The sequence below is a fragment of the Monopterus albus genome, unplaced genomic scaffold (genome assembly GCF_001952655.1).
Source record: "Monopterus albus unplaced genomic scaffold, M_albus_1.0 scaffold51.1, whole genome shotgun sequence".
NCBI lineage: Eukaryota > Metazoa > Chordata > Actinopteri > Synbranchiformes > Synbranchidae > Monopterus > Monopterus albus.
The window spans coordinates 7,186,978-7,209,092 of NW_018127931.1; the positions used below are offsets into that span (position 1 = coordinate 7,186,978).

Here is a 22,115-nt window from a genome sequence, read left to right on the forward strand (position 1 = left end):
TTTGTTTCTGACCTTTTCTTTGTTTTCATTTATTTTTTTTCTTTATGTGCATGTGGCTTTTTCTCTTGTCTTTTTGTCCTTCCCTTTTGTTTCTGACCTCTCCTGTCTGCTTGTGTGTCCTGTGCTGGTTGGTCAGGGGTCAGGTTGTTCCCCCCATCCTCCTCAGCATGTGGAGGGCCATGTCATCCCACAGAACTCCATGGCATTTTGGGAGTGGGACAATGCATCCCCTCTGCCTATCAAACCACCAAAAAAATCTGCCTCTGCATCCTGCCTGGTATGTGGAGGAGCTGCCTGTGTTGTGCACTCCCTTTCACAGACCCCTCTACCCCCACAGCACTCCTTTCACTTTTATCCAGGGTTCCCACATGTCCTCACAGTTGGGTTTGGTTTTTAAACTGGTTTGTAAAACTGCTTTACTACCCAAAGTATTGTCTGTATCTGGTAAAAATTCCACAGAAACTGTGTCTTAAATTTAACCAGTGTAATGTAACCAGTGAAGCTGGACCACTGGAAGTTTTCTGTGCTGAAAAGCACTATCAGCTAAATGCAAGGATGATAGAGAGTTTTTATTTCATTGAAGCACTCTGAACTATAGAACGTCAATCTGTAGAACTTCACTTATGGCTTCAGCACCCTGGTTCTCCCTCCTCTCCTGCATCACACCCTTTCCAGTTATTTCCCAGCAAAATAACAGCGATACTTTTAAATTATGAGCCGTTTTCATCATCATTAATTGTGAAAACTCTATATTTAAATGACAACAATAGTTTAATTCTTGACTGTGATGAATGCCCTTAATGTAAATTGATGCCAAAAAAAAGAAATCAGGTCACACAGGGATTTTTCTGTCACAGTTTGATCATCTGTGCTGTTTAAAATGACAGCAGGCAAACAGAGACAAAGAAGTGAGACAGTGCTGATTCAAATATGATCAAGTTATCATGTCAGAGGTTATGTTAAATGAAAACAAATGATTTTCATGGCTGATATTTAATGTCACACTTTAGTGTGTGTGTGCGCTATACAAATTAACATTAAACCCTTTCCTCATTTTCACAGACAGTTCAGATGCAATGCAAACCTATGAGTATCAAAGGCTTGACAGTTACAGCAGCTCTCTTAATTATTATAAGGCTTATGTTTTCCCTATATTGTTCAGGCTTTTCAGAGCCCACTAACTCGTCTTGTTTGATGTTCAGAAGCACATGCAGGAGGCCCGCAGTCTGGGGAAGAACCTGCGACAGCCCAAACTCTCCGATCTATCTCCAGCGGTCATTGCTCAGACCAACTGGAAGTTTGTGGAGGGGCTGCTCAAGGAGTGTCGTATGAAGGTGAAACATCCAACCACAGCAATGTTCCTGCACTTAGAAAAGACATAGGATTCATTAGCACAATCTATCACTGACAATTCCTGAGTCAAAGCTCTGAGAGGTATCATCACAATCAAAATCCCCAAGCCTCCAAGCCACAGCCGCCCCCAGATGGGGGCCAGCCAGTCAGCATAGGCTTTCAGGCAGGAGAAGTCACATCATCTGGGCCTGGGGCCTTTCTGATCTTTTGTTTTTTAAAAAGACACGCACATCCTTTTTATAAACCTTCAGGGGTGAGGGGCTAGGGGGAAAGGAGGTGATTGTGGAGGAAACAGCTGCTGGATTTGAGGTGAAGTGGGTGAGGGGGGAGTTTTGTTTCTCAAACTTACAGTAATACACATTGAGGTCATCTGCCAGTTAATGGTCTTCCGCAGTGGGTAGGATGGTTTCCTGTAGCTAGTGATGCTTTGTAGGCTTCTCCACAAAGATGAGAGGTCACTGGCTGAAACCAGGTTTTTCAGCTTTTTGGAGTAGCTCCTCTTTGTTGCTCTGATTTCCCTTGTCAGTGTGTTCCTGGCCTACCTATACAGAATCCTGTCCCCACTTCTGTAAGCCTTCTCTTTGGCACCGGCAAAGCTACTTGTGTTGTACTGTGAACCAGTGCTTGTTGTTATATGTGCAGAAGGTCTTGGTGGGCACACACGTCCTCACAAAAATAGATATATAATGTCACAGTGTCAGTGAGTTCGTCCAGGTCTGTAGATACAGCTTCAAATACACTCCAATCTGTGCAGTCAAAGCAGGCCTGTAGCTCTGACTTTGCCTGTTTGGTCCATCTCTTCACTGTTTTGACCACAGGCTATGCAGCTTTAAGTTTCTGCTTATTGGCTGAGATGAGATGGACCATGCAGTGATCAAAGACCAAGGGATGCACAGGGGACAGAGCGATCAACATCCTTTATTAAGTGGTCCAGTGTGTTTTTCTCTGTATTTGGGCAGTTTGTTGGTGAGATTTGCTCTCTTAAAATGCCCTAGAACAATGAGTGGGGAGTCAGAATGTTTTATACGATGCTAGTTATTTGTTTGGCCAGGTGGTCTAGTGGGTAGCATGGGCCTGCTTTGTTATATACACACCAGCCAGAATGAATGACAAAAATTCTCTGTAAGAATAAAATGGTTTGCAGTTGGTGAAAAGAGTCTCTAAGTCCTTGTTCTTTCTAGCACTGTGGACAGCTTTACACCAGCCTTCATTTATGTAGAAGCAGATTCCGACCTCCTCTTGTTTCCGGGATAACTCTGTTAGGCGATCTGCTCTGTATACCTGGAACCCCTGGTATTTGTATCTCTCTATCACTGCATGCATGTTTAGCCAACATTACAGTTTTCTTTTGCATGTTGTGGGAACATCAGAATTCCCATTTGAGACACAAAAATGATTATTTCTAATTATAGCACATAAAACCTGGTAGAAACTACCCTCACATATCCTTTCAGTATTTATAGTTATTTTAATATTCCCAGTGATTTTTCTAACATTGTACCGGTGCCTGTGTGTGTTCAGACCAAGCGTATGCTGGTGGAGAAGATGGGCCGGGAGGCAGTGGAGCTGGGCCACGGGGAGGCCAACATCACCGGCCTGGAGGAGAACACTCTGATTGCCAGCCTCTGCGACCTGTTGGAGAGGATCTGGAGCCATGGGCTGCAGGTCAAACAGGTCAGTGTATAAACACACACATTACTAAACAGGGGAGCTCATATTATTTATGTCTTCTCTCTTTTAACCAGATTGATGATTAAGCGAATCTGGTGCCATATATAAATGCTGTCAATATAAGCTCTATGTGGTTAATCAGGTATTTAAGACCATATTGAGGCTAAGAGGTGGTTGCCTGATTAATCCCATGTGTCTGTTTCTTCTGACTTTTGTTCTCTCATACCCATTTCTCTGACATCCCAGGGGAAGTCGGCATTGTGGTCCCACCTGCTGCATTACCAGGCCCGAGAAGAGAACCTGGAGCAGCCGCAGGCCGAGGGACCAGGTAACACACACACACACACGGTATGTCCTGTTCTCGCTAACACACATTTTTGAGTGTAATGCATCATATCATGTATTTCTCCTTAACAGTGCCACATGCTCCTGAGAGGAGGAAGTCTGATTGTTCCATCTCGATGCCATCTCTCCGTGTGTCTCTCATACAGGATATGAGGTATATGCTGCTGTCGTCTAGAGACAACAGGATGCTCTCATGAGGAATCCACAACTTTTCCTCAAATTCTCTGTAGACTTTGATTTCTAGGTTGGCTTCTGAGAATCACACCTTCTCCACTGTGGTCATCTGTGCACTGTCTGCAACAGTTAATGATGATATGCTCACACTTTTTTCCGGTTTCTATTATTGCACTCTAGTTTGTGCTATGGACAGAACTTTAGCAAGCAGACCACAAAGCCACCCAGACCCATGCAATATAAGTCTGAATAAAATCTGAACTGTTGGGTATAGATACTGTACAGTAACAGACACATTCCTGAATACAGAACAACAAATGTTGCATTTCCACTATTGGAACCTAACGAGCAGTATACCCCGTATTTCGACCCACATAACCTACATACATTTGAAAGTCTTTGTTAACACAAATGTACCTGAAAACACCTTGATGTGTGTTTTAGATCAATATATTACAGCCTGAGAAAGACACAAAGCAACATCAAAGAAGTGAAATGTTATAAAAACTGCCTGGAAAGGAGAAATATCTCTTCAGACAAAAAACAGGCATCTATTTCCTTGATTTAAAGGTGCAGTATGTGAGATCCAGTGACATTTTGCAGTCAGGTAGTAGATTGCAACATTCAGCAAGTCTTTCATACATCTTGTTCAGTGATCCTCAGAACCATTTCACAGTGATAACTGTAAATGTAGGACCAATTGCACACTCAGAAAAAAGTGCAGCTGACTTGACCAAGCAAATGGTGGCTCAATTGACTGCAGTGTAATTTTCCTGAAAACTGAATCCACACACATTAAGATGTGCAATAATACCATTGTATTCATTAGGCTTATTAGTAAACACTCAGTCACACTTTAAATGTGTATCATGGCTGCTCCAAGCACCCTTACTGTAACTGCATGAAAAGAAAGTTGAATGGCAGCTGTCTTCACAGGCTTTTGCAATTGACAGCTCACTTGACCACAGTTAATGTATCCCATATCTTCATCTGTTTGCTTCTTTGATGACAGGAATTATGCTGTCTTCCTTTTTTGTGTGTTAAAGTTTAACTTTGACAGTTCTCAGTTTATTGTCTGTGCAGATTCTCAGCCATCCAGGTCATAGTAAACTGAAAAAACCTTAGAAAAAATCAACTGGACTTAGATTTCTAGATGGAAGATGTTTCATCTCTCAACCAAGAGGCTTCATCAGTTCTGGCTGACTGGTGTTGAGCCGGAGATATTTATCCCCCTCGGTGTGGTTTCAGTCCTTTGAAGGCCAACAAGGACTGTAACCACACCGAGGGGGATAAATATCTCTTGGATGAGAGGTGAAAACATCCAGTTGTTTCATCAAGTCCAGTTGATTTTTTCTAAGGTTTTTTCAGTTCTCAGTTTATTCAGATTAGAGTTCTTAAACTCACAACAGTGCTTCCTCTTGTTTCTAATGTTACTTCATCTTGGCCTCCATTTCCAAATCCCACTTGAACACAAAATTCATGCCAATGTATGGTTTGTCCATTCTGGGCTACTGTAAAAAAACATGGCAGCCTCCATGATAGAGAACCTACTCCTGTGTAGATATAAAAGACTCATTCTAAGCTAAAGAAGACACAACAGTTCTTATTTTCAGGTGATTACACATTAATGAAACATGATTATGCATACAATAGCCCATTTCTGCTAATAAGTCCTTCTAGATCTTACAAACTCCACCTTTAAGATATTTCATCAGATGGCCTGCCAGTTGAGGAATGAATGACCTACACAGATTTTGCTTTTTGCAGTGATGTTTGCATATGCTTGTATACATGGTGAAAACTAGTATCCTGCTTACTGGGGACTACAGTCTGTCTGTGCTTACAAACACAAACTGGTAGTTTTGAATTTGAGCGTTTTCTCTCATCAGAATTTCCAAGTACATTTAACTTTTTCATTACCAAAAGATAAAATTCGGTCTCTTCATTGCTCCAAAAGTGAGATGCTATAGCTGCTGACGTTGTTTGTGTTTAAGTCACTTGAACATTACGCAGGTAGTCTGGAGCATTTAGAAACCTGAATACTTTGTATGCATGCAACAGTATCCTGTTTTTTTTTTTTTTTATAGTAGTCTGGCTAGCATATTTGAATTTTGCAAAAATGGGTTGTGAACAGGATATTTAAAAAACCCAATCATAACCAAGATACTCATGTCCATGTAAATGCACCCTGTATTATTCTGTGTGATAGATATAATGTTTCAATAATCCCATATCAGTAAAGCTAAGTTTGCCCCTATTCGTTTTTTACTGGACATGAGCAATTCACTTTGCAAGACAGTGGGGGATTCCAGGAGATGTGATGTGCAAAACCTAATTTGCATGAAGTTGAAAATGTTTTACTTTATGGTTGTATACTTTTATATTGCTTCTCTACACTTCACAGCACACTCAGAGCGCTTTCACACTCACACCGGTGAGCAACTGGGGGTTCAGTGTTTTTCTCAAGGACACTTTGACATGTTGACCGGACAAGCTGGGAATTGAACTGCTAATCCTCCAGTTAGGAAATGACCCGCTATATCTCCTGAGCCACAGCCGCCCCCTTTATGCACTTTATGCAAACAAATCCAACATTTGCATGCAATTTCTGTAGAGATTTACCAAAAGATGTCAAATAGAATGGTGTGGTGGTGAGACAGAAAGTTTACTGTTTATCTGCTATTGATACATGTCTTTTTTGCAGACACCTCTTTTACATGTGTTCTTGTATACTAACTGTGAAAACAATATACATTTACAAATGACAACAACTGTTTATTGTATATTCTATATAGAACTAGTATGTGGTGTAGAACAGGGACACAGCACTAATCTGTGTTGGTGAAAGGCATCCAAGGAAATGTAGAGATCCACTATCTGAAGTAAAAGCAGAGAAAGCTAGTTAATGAAGTGGGCACACCAGAAAGTAAATGACATTAGTTCACCACTCAACTCTTGACATAATCTTCTGTCTCGCCAGGCACATCCAGAGTATGTCAGAGATTAAGACAGATGTGGGCCGAGCGAGAGCCTGGATTCGTCTGTCACTGGAAAAGAAGCTGCTCTCTCAGCACCTAAAACAGCTGCTGTCCCGACAAGCCTTAACCAAGTGAGCATATAATCAACTAAACTGACACACCCATGCTCACTTCTCTGAGATGCGGCACTACTACCACTATTTTGTCCTCCATCACTTATGTTGAAAGAACATTAGGAATTGAACTTTTTATGGGACTTGTAGAATGATTATAACAAATCAGTCCTATTTCCGCCACGCAAAGGTGGCACAAAGTTTAAAGAAGTGAGCTTATGACTAGAAAGTTGCTGGTTTAAATCTGGGTTCAGTCCCCTGATTCACAGGATTAAATCCAGGGGGAAACAGGTGACATAGTAGTGCTTTCTCCACCCTCATTAACGCCACTGTGGTGCCCTTGAGCAAGGTCCTTAACCCAAACTGCTCAGTATCCACAGGGCACCTTCCATGTGTGAATGTGATCAGGGTGTGCCTGAAAAAGAGAGGTGACCTCTCAGAGAACCTCTCCTGAATAAATAGCCAGGGAGAGGTCAGCCAGGTGTACATTTGCCAAACAAGCTAGTTTGTCATCACCCCTGAAGGCTTTTCACTTGTGAAAGTACAGCATACATAGTTTAGATAAAGCATAAATTTCACCTTTGTTTGGTATGTCCAAGTAAGTTTTGATTGAGGCATCTTCTCTGGCTCAGTGTGCTTCACCTGGCCGGTGCATGTTTATTTATTATTCGAACTTGTGTGTGGTTTGCCTACAGGAAGCTGTACAAGCGTTACGCCTTCCTGCGCTGTGAGGAGGAGAAAGAGCAGTTCCTCTTCCACCTGCTGTCTCTCAATGCTGTCGACTACTTCTGCTTCACCAGTGTCTTCACCACCATCAGTGAGTTCTGCCTAAGCTACACAAATCACGTCTGACCTTAGCTCAGAATCAACCCAAACTTCCATGGCAACACATCACAAGCTGACCATTCAGTATACAGTCTTTCAGTGAAGTGATTCAGAATGTTGTTTTAGTGCCTTAGCTGGGACTGTCAGACATTATATAGGAATTTTTATTTAGAGGAAGTTATTGGAACTGGTAAAATAAATACTTCCACTCAACAATCAGAAATCTCAGTTTAGTCCTGGCTAAATTCAAGAGGAGATTTACATGATTAGAAGTGCAAGTAAAAGTATACATTTTCAGTACCTACAGATGCTTTGTATTGTATTTGGGATTTTAAAAAACAGGGGGTAGGGGTGAGTTTTAATGGTGATCATAGTAGTAAGGGCAGTAGTTTTTACAATCAGTATCACTGGGACGCGGACACAAACTCTTGTAAGGTCAAATGAATCTCACAGGCTGTGAGATAATAAACAAGAAATAAAGTAAGTCAAAACTATATTTTTTACATCTTCAAGCCTCTAAAACTATTCAAGTAACTCTGTCTAAGAGGGGAACATCACACGTTCACTGAGGAGCTTACAACTCTTACAACATGTCTACACAGAAAACATTTCAGCTGTGCTTTTTAGTCATCCACCTCACGTTTGGCTCAGATACCAGTTTAGTCAGGCCAAATGGTCAAGAGTGGACACTGGACCTTATTAATGAAACATCGGTGTACACAGATTTCATCTTCTTCATAGGAACAAATCCGTATTGGATTCTGTTGGATTCATCAATGTTTTCATATTTCCAAAATGTTAATAAATGACATAAAATATAAAAGAGGTCAGGAGCAGTCACAAACTGATGCACAGATTCTAATTATGGTTTGTGGTGAGTTGTTTGCTGTAAAATAGCAGATATAACACAATTGGTGTCATGAAAATGTAAGATATAAAATATTTCTACTAACTCAGCTCAGCCACTGCAGAAAATCACAAGTACTAATTACTTAACTCACACCTTTTGTGCGCACTACTTAATTATTATCATGCATAAATATATGTTGTGTATCCCCGGTATCTAGATAGTCTATCCTGGGCAGGGTCATGAAGGCAACAGAGTAATCACAATCACACAACCTTTTCCCCAGCAAATTTCTCCACATCTCTGTTAGCAATCTAATTTAACAATATGTAGCTTTGGTTAATGTCAGCTACTAGAATGATGGATAAATGAACACATGCACACAAGCATGTGTGCACTAACTGGCCCCACAGGGGAAGAGCCTTTCTGCTGCAGCATTTCTGCTCTGAATCTGTGATTATCACATGATTAAACAGTTAGACGAGCTAGATTCAGTCTAATTAGCATGTTGTTGTTTATTTCTATGTTCCTTCAGTGATCCCATACAGAGTCGTCATTATCCCCATCAAGAAGCTGAGCAACGCCATGACCACCTCCAACCCCTGGGTGTGTGTGTCAGGAGAGCTGGGAGACTCAGGCATCATGCAGATCCCCAAGAATGTCCTGGAGATGACCTTTGATGTGAGTAGTTTGACCTTTGACCCCACTGGGATGTAGTGTGCAGGTGGTGACTTGAGTGCTTGTGTGTCAGGAACTTAGGCATGAACTTCAGTTTTACTCCTTTTGTTCCCCTCCTTCATCCTGCTAATAGCATGCCACTGGTTTAAAGCTCACATTCAAAGCAAAGTGAATATTAAACATGCGAATTTTAATCATACAATTCAGAATCCTCAAATTCAGATTTCACATGCAGAGCCAAAAATGGGCCAGATAGGTCAAGCATCGTTCTAACAATACGCAATATACAGTATATTATACTGTACAGTCTCATTTGTTTTCGAAGCCTGAGAAGAGTGAATCCAAATAATGTGAAAATCAGAAATATTTGATTAATTAAACTAGAATGAAAGGGTCGTATTTACAAAAGTCAGTACACCCTTCATTAGTGAGAGTCTGTTCTTTAATTATTATTTTTTTGGATGATTGCTTTTATTTTTTATGGCAGATTTTTGTGCACACATCACTCAGGATATGGATTTAAATAGTCTTTAAAACCTTAACCACACACCATCTCTAAATTTTGCCTTATTACAAAGTGTTTTATTAAAAACTAAATTAAGAAATGTGTTGACTTCTCAGCTACTTTCTACATATTATTATTATTATTAATCATATGTTTATTAATCACGGAGTTGTCTCAGCCTATCACGTGAACATAATTTTCACCCATATGCTGTAGCTCTTAAGGCCAAACAAATCAGCTGTGTGCCCTCTTGTGGCATAGTTATAGTTTTCACTAACATAGTTCCAGTTGTACTTCTTTAAGGCCTATTAATACTTTCCACATGCCCTTATGCTAACACAGATGAAGGGAGGCACATGTGTTCCTGTTCCTACTTCAGTCTTCTGTCCATGTACACCCACATTCTCGTGTATGTGATAGGGCATTTTGTTGAGCTCCAACAGTGATGAAAGTCATCTGACTGCTTGCGCTTACTGCCCCATGTCACCATGTTCTTTTTGTTTGTCCATGTGGCCACAAATTTTTGGCCTGTACACAGACATCCACATAGTTTTTGCACACCCTCGCAGAGCTGAGAAGATGGTGAAATGTATGTACTGGATTGTAGCAGACAGCAACAGATGGATGTGGAAAGTATGAATTGGCCTTAGACTCCCTGTTCTACTCTGATCAAAGTACCTAGACAGGTGGTGACATCTACTACAAAAGATGCTTTTGATGTCCTTCTGTTCTCTCACACTGCACTGTGCAGCTGCATGGGTGTGTTGGTGACGTTTTTATTTCAGTTTGCACAGTGGCTGTTTGGTTCTGTGACTGCCATGCTGCCATTTTTACTGTCCGTCCATTATGTCTTAACAAGTGTTTCCATCTCCCTCAGTCTGCTTTCAGGCCACACACGCACATCTCTGCCTTGTTCAAGGTTAGAGGACGTTCCCCCCTGTTTCCCCCCATCCTCATCCCCAATCTCTCTCTTTGACATACTTCTTTTCCATTTGTACTGTTCACCCATTAAGCATGGCTGCCCTGCATTTGTTCTCATTTTAGATTAGATTGTGTCATTATTGTCATCTGGTAGAAACTGAGCACCACCTTTTATTCAGTTACAGTACCACCTTTGACGCTAAATATATATTTTATGTCTGTACTGTTATTATTATTACTAAGAATAGTGGAAAATGATGAAATGTTTAATAGTGAAACATACAGACCAATGCATGCTGGGGTAGGCTTTTTGAATTAATACTAAAATTATGCTAAAATCCGTTAAAGACAATTAAGTAAAATCTGTCTGGGAGTTGGCACTTGTGTTTATGGGAGGACTGCAGCAGTAATAACAGTGCTGTAGAGCAGTAGTTTGTAATGGGAGTATAGAAAGCAGGAATTAATGTTGCTGTCTGAATTTATTAAATTGATTAAATTGCTCTGTGTTAAGTGTCAGAACCTGGGAAAACTGACTACAGTCCAGCTGGGTCATGATAACGCTGGCCTGCTGGCTAAATGGCTGGTGGACTGTGTCATGGTGCGCAATGAGATCACAGGACACACATACAGGTGAGTGAAGGAAGTCTCTGATTAATTCTTTTAGTCTTGTCATTTTAATATAGTGTATTTGTTGGCCTAAATTCATGTCACACAAGTGTCCTATCAAATTGATTCACTGACAGTGATCTGACACAAGAAATCAACAGCTCACTGGACTAACACACCATTTGATAGGCTGTCATTGGCCTTGATTTTTGACTTTCCATTTGGTGTTCTAGTGAGTATCAGAACGGTGTGGGTGTTGGACTGAGTAACAATAAACTACAGTGTGTGTTCATGGTGATGAAGGAACACGTCATTCAGTGTTACAGTGTGGTTTGTTGATGTGTTCGGACAACAATGGAGCTCTGTGGCACAGAGGAAGAAGATACATCAGGCTTTGATACACACATAGTACTTGTTAACAGGGAACATTCAGCACTGGTTTGGCTGTGCACATGAAATTTATCTTTGTCCCCTCCAGGTTTCCCTGTGGTCGGTGGCTCGGTAAGGGTGTGGACGACGGCAGTCTGGAGAGGGTTCTGATCGGTGAGCTGGTAGTGCCCGGCGGAGAAGAGGATTCTGGGAGAGGCTGGCGTACCCCACCATTGCAGCGTTCTCCAACCCAGAGCAGAAGCATCAGCATCACATCACTGGCTGGACGGGGATACAGTCAGTGTCTGTCAGGACTCTCATGCTGCTCTGTGGGGCTGGGAAGTGGCCAGATCAGGGAGATACGCAGGGCTGTAGCCAGGATTCTAGAAATACTGAGGTCATGAGTTAAAGTTCTCCAAACTTACACTAAAATGGTTCAGTTATTTGGACTTTTTAAATTTTTATTTTCTGAGTTAGCTGTTCACTTGTGTTTTTTGCATTTAATGTAGTACGGCAGAAGTTTAAGAAAATTCCTCTGGAAATCACTAACCCCCTCCTATATATTTTTGTCCACATACTGTAATTTCCAGGAACCCTCCTGGGAAAGTACTTACTGTATTTACCAACATAAAAGCAGTTTTATTATGGAGTCTAGAGTCAGATTTTAGACTCTTTAAGTGTTTAATTATAATCACTGGTTCATTTAAAAGACAACACTATTAAATAAGAATCTAAATTGTGCTTAGTAAGTAAAATCTTATTAGCAAAAATATTTCTGCTTTTGCTATTTCATATTTTTTTTTACGTATCAGTTTATTGACTGATAATTCAACACTGGAGTGGGCTATAATTATTGCAGTGGCACACTCACTGTGCAAGCAGTTATGGTGGATAATTATTGAATTTGCTAATTACTTTGTTTTGTGTGCCTAAAGGGAGTCACATTTAAATAAACTGAGTCTAAAGACCTGTAAAATACCTACCATGTTTAAGTTATTTAAAAAAAAACCATGAACAAGACCTCAGCATTGATGCAGCCCTGTAAACAGTATAATGTAGAGGAGAATATAGCAGCCCTGTAGTAAAAATCTGGTTGGTGATGCTTATAATGATGGGTTGTTAATGAAATGCCAGATGTCAGAACTTAAAGTGCTTACTTACATGTTGATGTTTTGCTCATTCCAGAACCAACTTCAGCCCAAATCCAAGAGGCCATCGGGGAGGCCGTGAACAACATCGTCAAACATTTCCACAAGCCAGAAAAAGAAGTTAGTGATTGATCTCATTCATTTATTAGCTTAATCACTGGTGCACTGTCTCTGAAGCCTTGACATCACTTAACAGTGTGGATGTTCTCTGGCTATATCCAGCAACTGCGTTCACCATGGTTTAGTCAGTAAAGTAAAGAGCTGTTTTATGGCTTCTCTAATAGAAGTCCTACTGCCTCAACAGAGGCAACAGATGCTATACAAGTGGGCCCAGCCACTTTTATCCAGTGACAGAGTGGTCTCTGTTAGAAGAGTGATTGGAAGAGAATAAAGGATAAAATCACCTTTATTTGGCCAAGTATGTTACACACAAGGAATTTGTTTCCGGTACAGAACCAAGGCAGCCATCTGTGGTGCCATCTCACACCAATGGCTCTAACCATCAGGGGACAACTTCAGGGGTTCATTGTCTTGCCCAAGGACACTTTGACATGTGGACAGCAGGCATTGTGATTCGAACCTCCAAATGCTCCGGTTGGTAGACAGCTGCTCTACCCACTGAACCACAGCCACCCCTGTGGTTCATAAAGTTCTGAAATAGGCCATGAACCTGACAACACTAGCTTCATGTGATTAGAGCCTCTTACATCTGTCACAGGCTAGGAGCACACTGCCAGACTCAAAATCCTACAGAACTGTGTTAAGATTTGGCATCTACAGTTCTCCTCTGCTCAGATTTGTGTTACCCGACTCAAACTACAGGATAATTTTCAGTGTTCTAAGGCTAGCTCTTTAATAGGGGAAACTCCTAAAAATAAGGGACACGTCAAGCTTCAAATTTTTTGATCCAAGAGTAACAAAGCATTTTTCAGCTACAACTTCCAAATGTATGAAGTTATTAGTTAGTGGGCAGCTGCAGGAAATGAACCTCATCATTATGATTTACTGGCTAGGTAGGACCTAAAGAGAAGACATGGGAGCAGGAGTGTAGTTCATGTGGTTTATTAACAAAAAGGAATGATTTAACCCGATAACCTACAAAACAAACCAATTCATAGGGATAAGAAACAGAAAATGTCCAGGGAGCATAAAACCAAGAACAAAAACAACCTGTCAGGCTGGAAGCAGAATTAGTCCAGGTCCAGGGCTCAGGCGAATAAAAACAACAGGTAGTGAACAGGAGAACCGGAGACGAGAATAAACCAGACACAAATGACAAGTGTAGCTGCTGGGGGCAACGGGCAACAAACCAGCAAGTAACAGAGCTAAAAGGAGGAGTATATACTGTATGTGCAAAGAAGCAGCTGATAATGAGTGAAAGATGAGAATGATAAGCAGTGATTAGAACTGAGGTAAAGCTGGGACAGGTGAGGTGGCACAGACCAACAATCCAAACCAAAATAAAAGCACAGAACAGAAAGCGTGATCCCAAACTACAACACTCAAGTCAATATTTTGGAAAAAGACACTTGGAGTATCTTCAACCAACAGCTGAATTCCAGTGCATAAAGGTGATTTTAATTAAAATCTGCATATAAATGATGTCTAATACAATGTGTCAGAAGTCAGTATTTTGTTGTTTTCCAGACCAAAGTCATGCTGGTTTCCATTCTGCGTGTGCTTCATGTGTTAATGTTTTGTCTCCTGGTTGTCTTCATGCAGAGGGGCAGCCTGACCGTCCTGCTGTGTGGAGAGAACAGCTTGGTGGCAGCTCTGGAACAGTTTTTCCATCATGGCTTCAAGTCTGCCCGGCTCTTCCAGAAGACTGTGTTTGTGTGGGACTTTGTGGGTGAGTGTGGAGCTTCAGCCCCATGTGCTGCTGTGAAGAAACTAGTTTAGTCCCTTTTCAGTGAATATCTGGTGAAACCTGAGATTTTTTTTCCTACATTTTAAACCAAACTTTTTACACATTAAAAATGAACAGTTTTTATCAATGCCTACAAAGCTCCATTTTTGCACAAGTTTGTTCATTTTTGTGGCTACGGATTTCTGTGCAAGACACAGGGAGGACATGCAAGAGAAGACTTTCAGAGAGATTTGATGTCCACCCTAACACTTCTGTGAATCTGTAATGTCCTGTCCTCCCTGTGCAGAGAAGGCTGTTGCCTACATAGAGTCAGCTGACCAGATGGGAGGCCTTTGTGAGACCACAGAGCCTCTAGGGATGACCTGTCAATCACTCTGTCGCTATGTCAGTGGAATCAACTCCACCCCCAGGAACATTGGAAAGGACGGGAAGTTCCAGCTGCTGGTCTGCCTCGGAGCCAGGTCATTATCAGGACAATACCAATGTCCTTTTGAGTTAAAGCTCATTTACCTTGGGCATGTCACTTTCAAGTGGTCATACTCCCTCATAGAATAACTGACAGAATGAGTCCCAACATAAAGTTGTCATACATTCTTATGCTTCTCTATCAGCCAATCAGAACATTCCTTAGCTAAGCTTGACATAAAGATAATAAACCAAGGACATGATACATAAGTCACTCTTATTCACTTTAGAAGATGATAACGTTATACAGTGAATAATATTTGGTATGTCTTTCACTACTGTAACTTCATTCTGTGGGAAAAGAAACTGCTCCCACCTTATTCAATATCAGATTGAAAATTTTGGCTTGTTACTGCAGAAATTACGATGCACATCATTATTTTAGATGAACACAGACACAATTAGTTTACATAGAGTAAAACAACATGTTGACATCATGTATTGAATATAAAAATTAGTGACTAAATGAATTATTTCATCTGCATAAACGCTGTGTGAATGTAATCCATAGTCAATCAGTTTGATTTTATAGTGACACACAAAGTAAGAAATTAGTTAGATGTAAATTTACCAGAACACTTCCTACTGGAATAAGCAGATTAACAAATTAACTGCATTGGTAATAGATAGATATGAAGCTGCTGGGTATTTGCTTAGATAAGGGTAGGAGCTAAAAGCGGTATGCTATATAAGTTGAGAGATATGGTAGGTTAGAGCTGTAGAATGGTGGTGTTTGTTGTGGGGCTCAGCAGATTTATGACAGTATGGCCTGATAAGACCCAGTGGTAGGTCAAAAAATCATTAAACATCACATCTGGGCTTCCACAGGAAGCTTTTGGTACATTTAATTGTATGCTGATAACTCTTTATGTAATGTACAGTATATTTACATACCATTGGTTGTAAAAATGATGGACAGGCTAAGAGCTCCTACATTTGAAGCCACTGGGACATGATTGCCCCCTGGTAGCTGTTTGCAGTATAAGTCCCACTTCCTCCATGTTAATAAATGGGACATGAGCCACACTAAAAACTCAAAATACAAGTCAAATAAATGTTTCCCAGTGATGATTTCTGTGGTTTTTGGTAAATATTATCACCCTGATGTGTGTACAAGTGGTCATTTTTCTGGTAAGTTTTTTTAATAAGTTATAAAAAGATGTTTTTCGGTTGATTTTACAGCATTTATTTTGGCGGTCTGATGCTGTCACTACACTTCTGTTTGCTACTGTAGAGAATCTGGTTTCAAAAAAGCAAGATGGCAGCCACCATATTCATGATATTTTGGCTTTATTTTTGCATGGTGGAGGGAAGTGGCGACACCATATACATGGCAATGCTCCATATATTATTTGCTGCTGTCTACTCTGCCTAGTTAAATATTGGGCTGTATTTTGTTCTGTTTGTACTTACTGTGTGTACTGTAGTGACAGTAAAGATGACTTATCTAATTATACCACAGTTAATTGTAGTTAATAGTTACTGACTGAAAGGAATTCTACTGCTGCAGACTACAAGTGAAATCTTGTAACATGTCATCTCACTGTTTATTCTGAAGAGACCACCTGCTGCCTGAGTGGCTCCCCCTGCTGGTGGAGTGCCCAGTGATCCGGCAGATGTATGAGGACACAGCCCTGCTCAGAGACCGCACTTCTGTCAGTGCCCTTATAGGAGTGCTGGAGATGCTCCATGACTTTTCCATCACACTGGAATCTTCACTGGTCAAAGCCATTGACCTTTAACCCCAGGAGTGATCCACTGGACAACCAGTCATTTTCCTCTAAACCTCCCCTCACTACTACCACCAACTTCATCTGCTCTGTCCACTTTTAGCTAATTAATAATAGTAATTCGACACTTTACCAGGGAAGGGAGGAATTAAAGACAGTTGAGGGACATTAAAATTAATGAGACGTTACCAAATCAAAAAGTTTCTTTCCAACCGCTTGCAGTTCCAGCCACTGCTTGATCATCTTTCACTTCATTAACTACAAATCCCAAATACTTTACATTACTGTGTACAATTTTCTAAATGTACCATCAATTTTTAGATTAATTTCCTACCTTTCATATAGCTTTCGGTTTCAGTTCAGTACACTATGAAAATTATCATCTCTGAGTTCTACATCAGTTGGTTCTAGTGAAAATAAATCTTGACTGCACAAATGTATAGGTTCATTTTTTCAATGGTGAGTAATTTCCTAGAACAGCACAAAAGTGGAGCTCAGAAGAGTAAGATATATCACGATTTATTACACATTCAGTACTTGTACTACAAACCTTTTTGTGTGCAAAAGAGTCCTTGTTCTGAACAGTATTAAGGTGTGATGCTATTGTTATTTTACAAGTAATGACAAGCCAGTGTTTGGCTAATGTTTTCACAAGTTGGTTTTCATAGTGTACTGGAATGAAGTGAAGCATTGGCTGTCTTGAAGGACAGAAATTCACTTATGTTTGCTGACAGTAATACATACTGATATGAAGATAAAGTGTGCTGAAGAATGCAAAACCACTGGTGTGGTTCTTTAAAATGTTAGTAGCAGTAGCAGACCCTTCCCTTTCTGCTGTGTAGTCTAGCCCAGCTTCACTAGGAACAACTAGATAAACTGTGTGATACTGTAAAACCTGTTGTCCTTCCTCATCTGCAAATAATGGTCCTCACAACCTAATTAGCATTTAGAATGCCTATGGGATGTGGAAAGAAGAGATGTCCTCAGAAAGAGACTGAGCAATCATTGACACACTGGATAAAAATGACTGTGTTGGTGATGGAGTTCTGTTCTGTAACCTACTGACTACAATGCAATGATGTGGAGTCACCAGCTCACCTGTCTTTTAATTCACTGGACTTGTTTTGGGCAATTTTTCAGCTCTTAGCTTGTGGATGAACACAAAAACTGATCTCAGTGAAGTGGCTCAAAGTTAGGATCTTAACCTATGTCTGCATGGACATTTCTACCAAACTGCAGACATCGACCTGACTGCTTTAAATGCTGTGTGTGTGTGTGTGTGATATTTCATGGATTCATGGATGAGTGTGCTCTAGAGCATGTTTCCTCACCATTTAGTTTTATACCTTCCAACTTTCTTTCCCAAGTGATCTATTTTCTGTAGTGTATTGCAACACTGTGTGTGTATCTGGGTGAGATTGTAAATGTCTTTCAGTGTTTGTGTGGTTGAAATTTTACTCCAACCATCTTTATGGGAACACTTTGGCATTGTGAGGACCTTTTGTTTGGTATAACTTATAACTTTAAAGGGATTTTGAGGGATAAGTGGGCCTTCAGACTGAGTGCCGTAAAACACAACTCGTGTTTTTCAATGCAAGGGGCTGCGTTGCTCAGGGGTAAGGTGTTGCAGGGGGAGTTTTGTTGGTGTGTACGATACAGCCATGTTGTGACGAGTCGACGCAAGTGGCTTTATTCATGTTTCCAGCCCACAAGCTTTCGTTGTGTACTCTACCTTAGCACTACCAGTCTGTCGGGATTGATAGATAAAAAAAAAAACATTTATCATCCGGTACCCTAATTTAATGCTGTGTTTTTCACACCTTTGAAACTTGGTCTGAATGCGGCCAAAGACTTGGTTTTAGGTTCAGATTTGAATCTGGTTTAGGTTAGGGTAAGGGCTGGAGTTGTAATGGTTAAGGTAATAACTAAATGGTTATTTAGTTGTAATGGTTGAGGTTAGGTTAAGAAGGTAGAGAATTATGTCAGTGACTCTTCTCACAATTATAGAAAGACTGGTGTGAATATGATTGTATGTGTATGGTTCATGTATGTATTCATTTGTTATTTCATAACGCTTTGCCAATATTGTAATTTCTAAACTGTTCAACAAAATAATCTGAACCCAAGCATCATCTACTTGCTTTGCTGGGACATTTAACGGCATCTCATGCTCTTTATCATATTTGCTCAGTTATGGAGTTGACTCAGCTTTTATCACATAACTTAAGTAAGGAACATTGTAGGTGGAAGCTCTAGCAAAAGCTAGTAAGTGGATCTTGAGTTCAGATATTTTTGTCTAACAGTTATTTCCAAGGTCAAGAATGATGTTTTATGCAACAAAAAAACTGTTCCTTTCTATAAATCAGCTTAGTAAATGCTGTAATAGAAATGAAAACAGTAGCGAGTTAGGATTCATTCAACCACTTGTGGAAAATGTTGAGTGACTTTTGCCACAGATCTAATTTCAGCATTATGAGGCATCATGTCATGGTAGAGGGGTACTTCAGAACTATCAATCTGAAAATACAAATATATTTAGGTCATAAGTCTTGATTCTTAATTAACCTCATGCCATATGAATGACAAGAAATGTCCCTTGAAATCAGTGTTCCTATTTGTGACTGACTCTATGTTGTGACATCATTGAAAGCAAATTTTGCTTCTGAAAGGTGTTACTGTATGCTAATATGAAACAGTGTAACTCTTAAAAAGCCAGCAATATGAATATTGTTATACAGGAATAGTTCAGCATTTTAGGAAGTAGGCCTATTTACTTTCAGTCCATATCTGTGCAATTAGTGAAGTCAGGACATAGTTAGCCTAGCTTTACATAAAGGCTGGGACATAGAGCTAACATTTAGCCTGTGTCTGTCTCAAGAGTCTGGCTAACAAATAAAAATATTCCTTTGAATAACAGTTTATGTGCCATACCAAACTTGGCAACCAACAAAGTTGCATACAGTGACTGTACCTGGCTGTTGTTACAGTTGCTTAGAAAGAGTTCCAGTTCATAACTTTCCTTAAACCATAAACCATATGTACATTTTAGTTTAGGTATGGGTTAAAGATACATGCTGTAAAAAATAACCAGCATTAAAATTGTTTCTATGGCTATATTTCTCTTTAGAAACAACCTGTTCTTCCAGTCTTTAAGCTAAGTAAGATTATGTCCTGATTCCAGGTCTGTACATAACACACAAGATAGTGACCCTCTCATCTCACTCTGAAAAAAGCAAAAAACACACTTCTAAAAACAACTTTAGTTTGTTATAGCTGCAAAATTGGTGGCACAATTGTTCTGGCTCTTTTATGAGGACAGTCAAACCAACACTTCCAGTAACAACAGGTGTCAGTGTCTTTCCCACCTTGGAAGTTAAAACTCACAACAGTAAGCAATACATAAGTATTTGAAATGATCGATTATATACTATAAACATGGACGAAGTGACAGCTTCCAGAAGTAAAGCCACAGAGAATTGATTGCCCCCTGTTGGCTGGTTGCAGTAGAGGTCCTAAAACCCACTCCCTTTATGTTAGTGGATGGAGAATTCACAGTACAAATCAGAGAGGTGATTTCTGTCATTTTTGGTAGATATTATGCTTATTTGTGTAGAGTTGTTTATTTTTTTGATAAGTTTGTTTTTAATCAGTTATTTCATGATGTAGAAAGTGTTGTATTCCAGATGATTTCACAGCTTTGATCTCACATGAAAATGTGACATTGTTACAAAAATGCAGTTCAAACTGGTAACTGCTACATTATATAAAGGCAGCATGACTTCTGTCGCACAAAAAATGAAAGGGACAAAATCTTACTATTTATTCATGATATGAATTAATTTAATACACAAAAATGACATGCTATTTCTACATTAATAACTTTTTTTTGGCCAGCTTTTGGCTCTCTCTAACTTGCTGCATGAGAGATGTTGCCACTTATTGTTTACATGAATCCTTTCTGAGAAATTGTGTAAATACTCTAATTAATGCATGTTGTCCACATTCAAGTTGAAATGTGTTAGAAATGGGTTCCGTGTGTCATAAAAAGCTGATAAACTATTCTTGTGAGTGGATGCCATTTTCTCTAATGTGATGTATTCTATCAGAAGGTTGGTCCAGTGGTTTATGTGTAGAGATTTTTTTGATTTCCAGTTTTAAAAGATTGTTTTCTTGGCAATAGCCAGAGAAATGAGGAGTGGGTTTTTGTATTTAATTGGTAGGTGGTCAACGTCTGTGATATTACCCAGCAAGCAAAGTGATGGAGAAGGAGGGATTCTACAGTCCAAGATGGTGGAGAGTTTCTCTGTCACTGCTATCCAGAGGGAATGAACTGGTTGGCAGGTCCAAGTAGCATGAAAATAACTGTCGGTGAGTGATCTTATTCTTTTGGTCAGTACCCACAGATCATGGCCATAAGTGGGGGTTAGGGCATAGACTGAGTGGTAAATTGAAAGCTTTTCGGCTCCGCTGCTTGTTCACCACGACGGCCTGGTACAATGTCCGCATTACTATTGATACTGCCCCTATCCGCCTGTCAATCTCACACTCAATTTACCCTCACTTGTGAAGGAGACTCCAATATATTTAAACTCCATCACTTGGGGCAGCAACTCACTCCCAACCCAGAAGAAGCAGTCCAACATTTTCCAGCAAAGCACCATGGCCTCAGACTTGGAGGTGCTAACTGTCATCCCTGCCACTTCGGACTCAGCTGCAAACCACCCCAGTGCATGCTGGAGTTCATGGTCTGATGAAGCCAGCAAAACCACATCATCAGCAAATAGCAGAGATGCAATTCTGAGGTCCCCAAACTGGACACTCCCCTCCCCCTGGCTATGCCTTGATTAATATGATGAATATATGCATACTACATATTGTCTTTGTAGTCAATATAAATGTTAAATGTTACTCAATCATATAGTGATATTGGCTGCCTTTTTTTCAAGTTTCCACCTGGCCACTTGGGTGTCCACCTGGACATACCCTGAGATAAAGCAAACCAGGAAGCTCATTTTTTACAAAATGTAGCACTGTAATTGTAAAGTATTGTGGCTATGACTGCATTTTGTGATTAGGTTCACCAGGCACACCTCCAATGACAAATTTTCAGCCCCCCCAGAAAATGTAGGTGAGGAGAAACCCAACATTTTTACCAAGTTTGTGCCTGAGTAACTTTGGTTCAGGATCACTTCACCAGAATATCTTTAGTCCATATGTTTAATGATGCAGCTAATTTAGAAAGCCTATTATTGGGATTTACAGAGGAGTGAACATATTGTCACTTTTACCTTAGTCCCAAGAATTCAGCATGCTTCATTAATGATTACTCAACCAAGTGCAGGCTAATTAATTCAAGAGGTTTCACCTGTATGCAATATTTAAAGAAGCAGTTGTACTGTGAGATTGTGACACAAAAACAGTATTACATAAATGTAGCACTTGTAACTGTAAAGAAACAGTAGAACATACAGTATATTGCTTAGTTGTAGGAGATATAATCTCGAAAGAGAGAAATTGAAG

The 22,115-nt window shown here is 40.1% G+C and overlaps 1 protein-coding gene across 1 annotated transcript in view; it reads left to right on the plus strand.

Moving 5' to 3' along the window:
* Window positions 1-20,636, plus strand: part of LOC109960954 (DENN domain-containing protein 5B-like) — a 65,249-nt gene extending 44,613 nt beyond the window's left edge. The window contains 13 exon segments of the mRNA XM_020601455.1: window positions 1,203-1,334; window positions 2,875-3,027; window positions 3,271-3,352; window positions 3,442-3,523; window positions 6,524-6,652; window positions 7,330-7,451; window positions 8,842-8,987; window positions 10,922-11,040; window positions 11,495-11,682; window positions 12,571-12,653; window positions 14,256-14,382; window positions 14,687-14,861; window positions 16,424-20,636. Coding sequence (XP_020457111.1) covers window positions 1,203-1,334; window positions 2,875-3,027; window positions 3,271-3,352; window positions 3,442-3,523; window positions 6,524-6,652; window positions 7,330-7,451; window positions 8,842-8,987; window positions 10,922-11,040; window positions 11,495-11,682; window positions 12,571-12,653; window positions 14,256-14,382; window positions 14,687-14,861; window positions 16,424-16,607 — 1,722 coding nt within the window. The 3' untranslated portion in view covers window positions 16,608-20,636.
* Window positions 20,637-22,115: the final 1,479 nt, after the last annotated feature.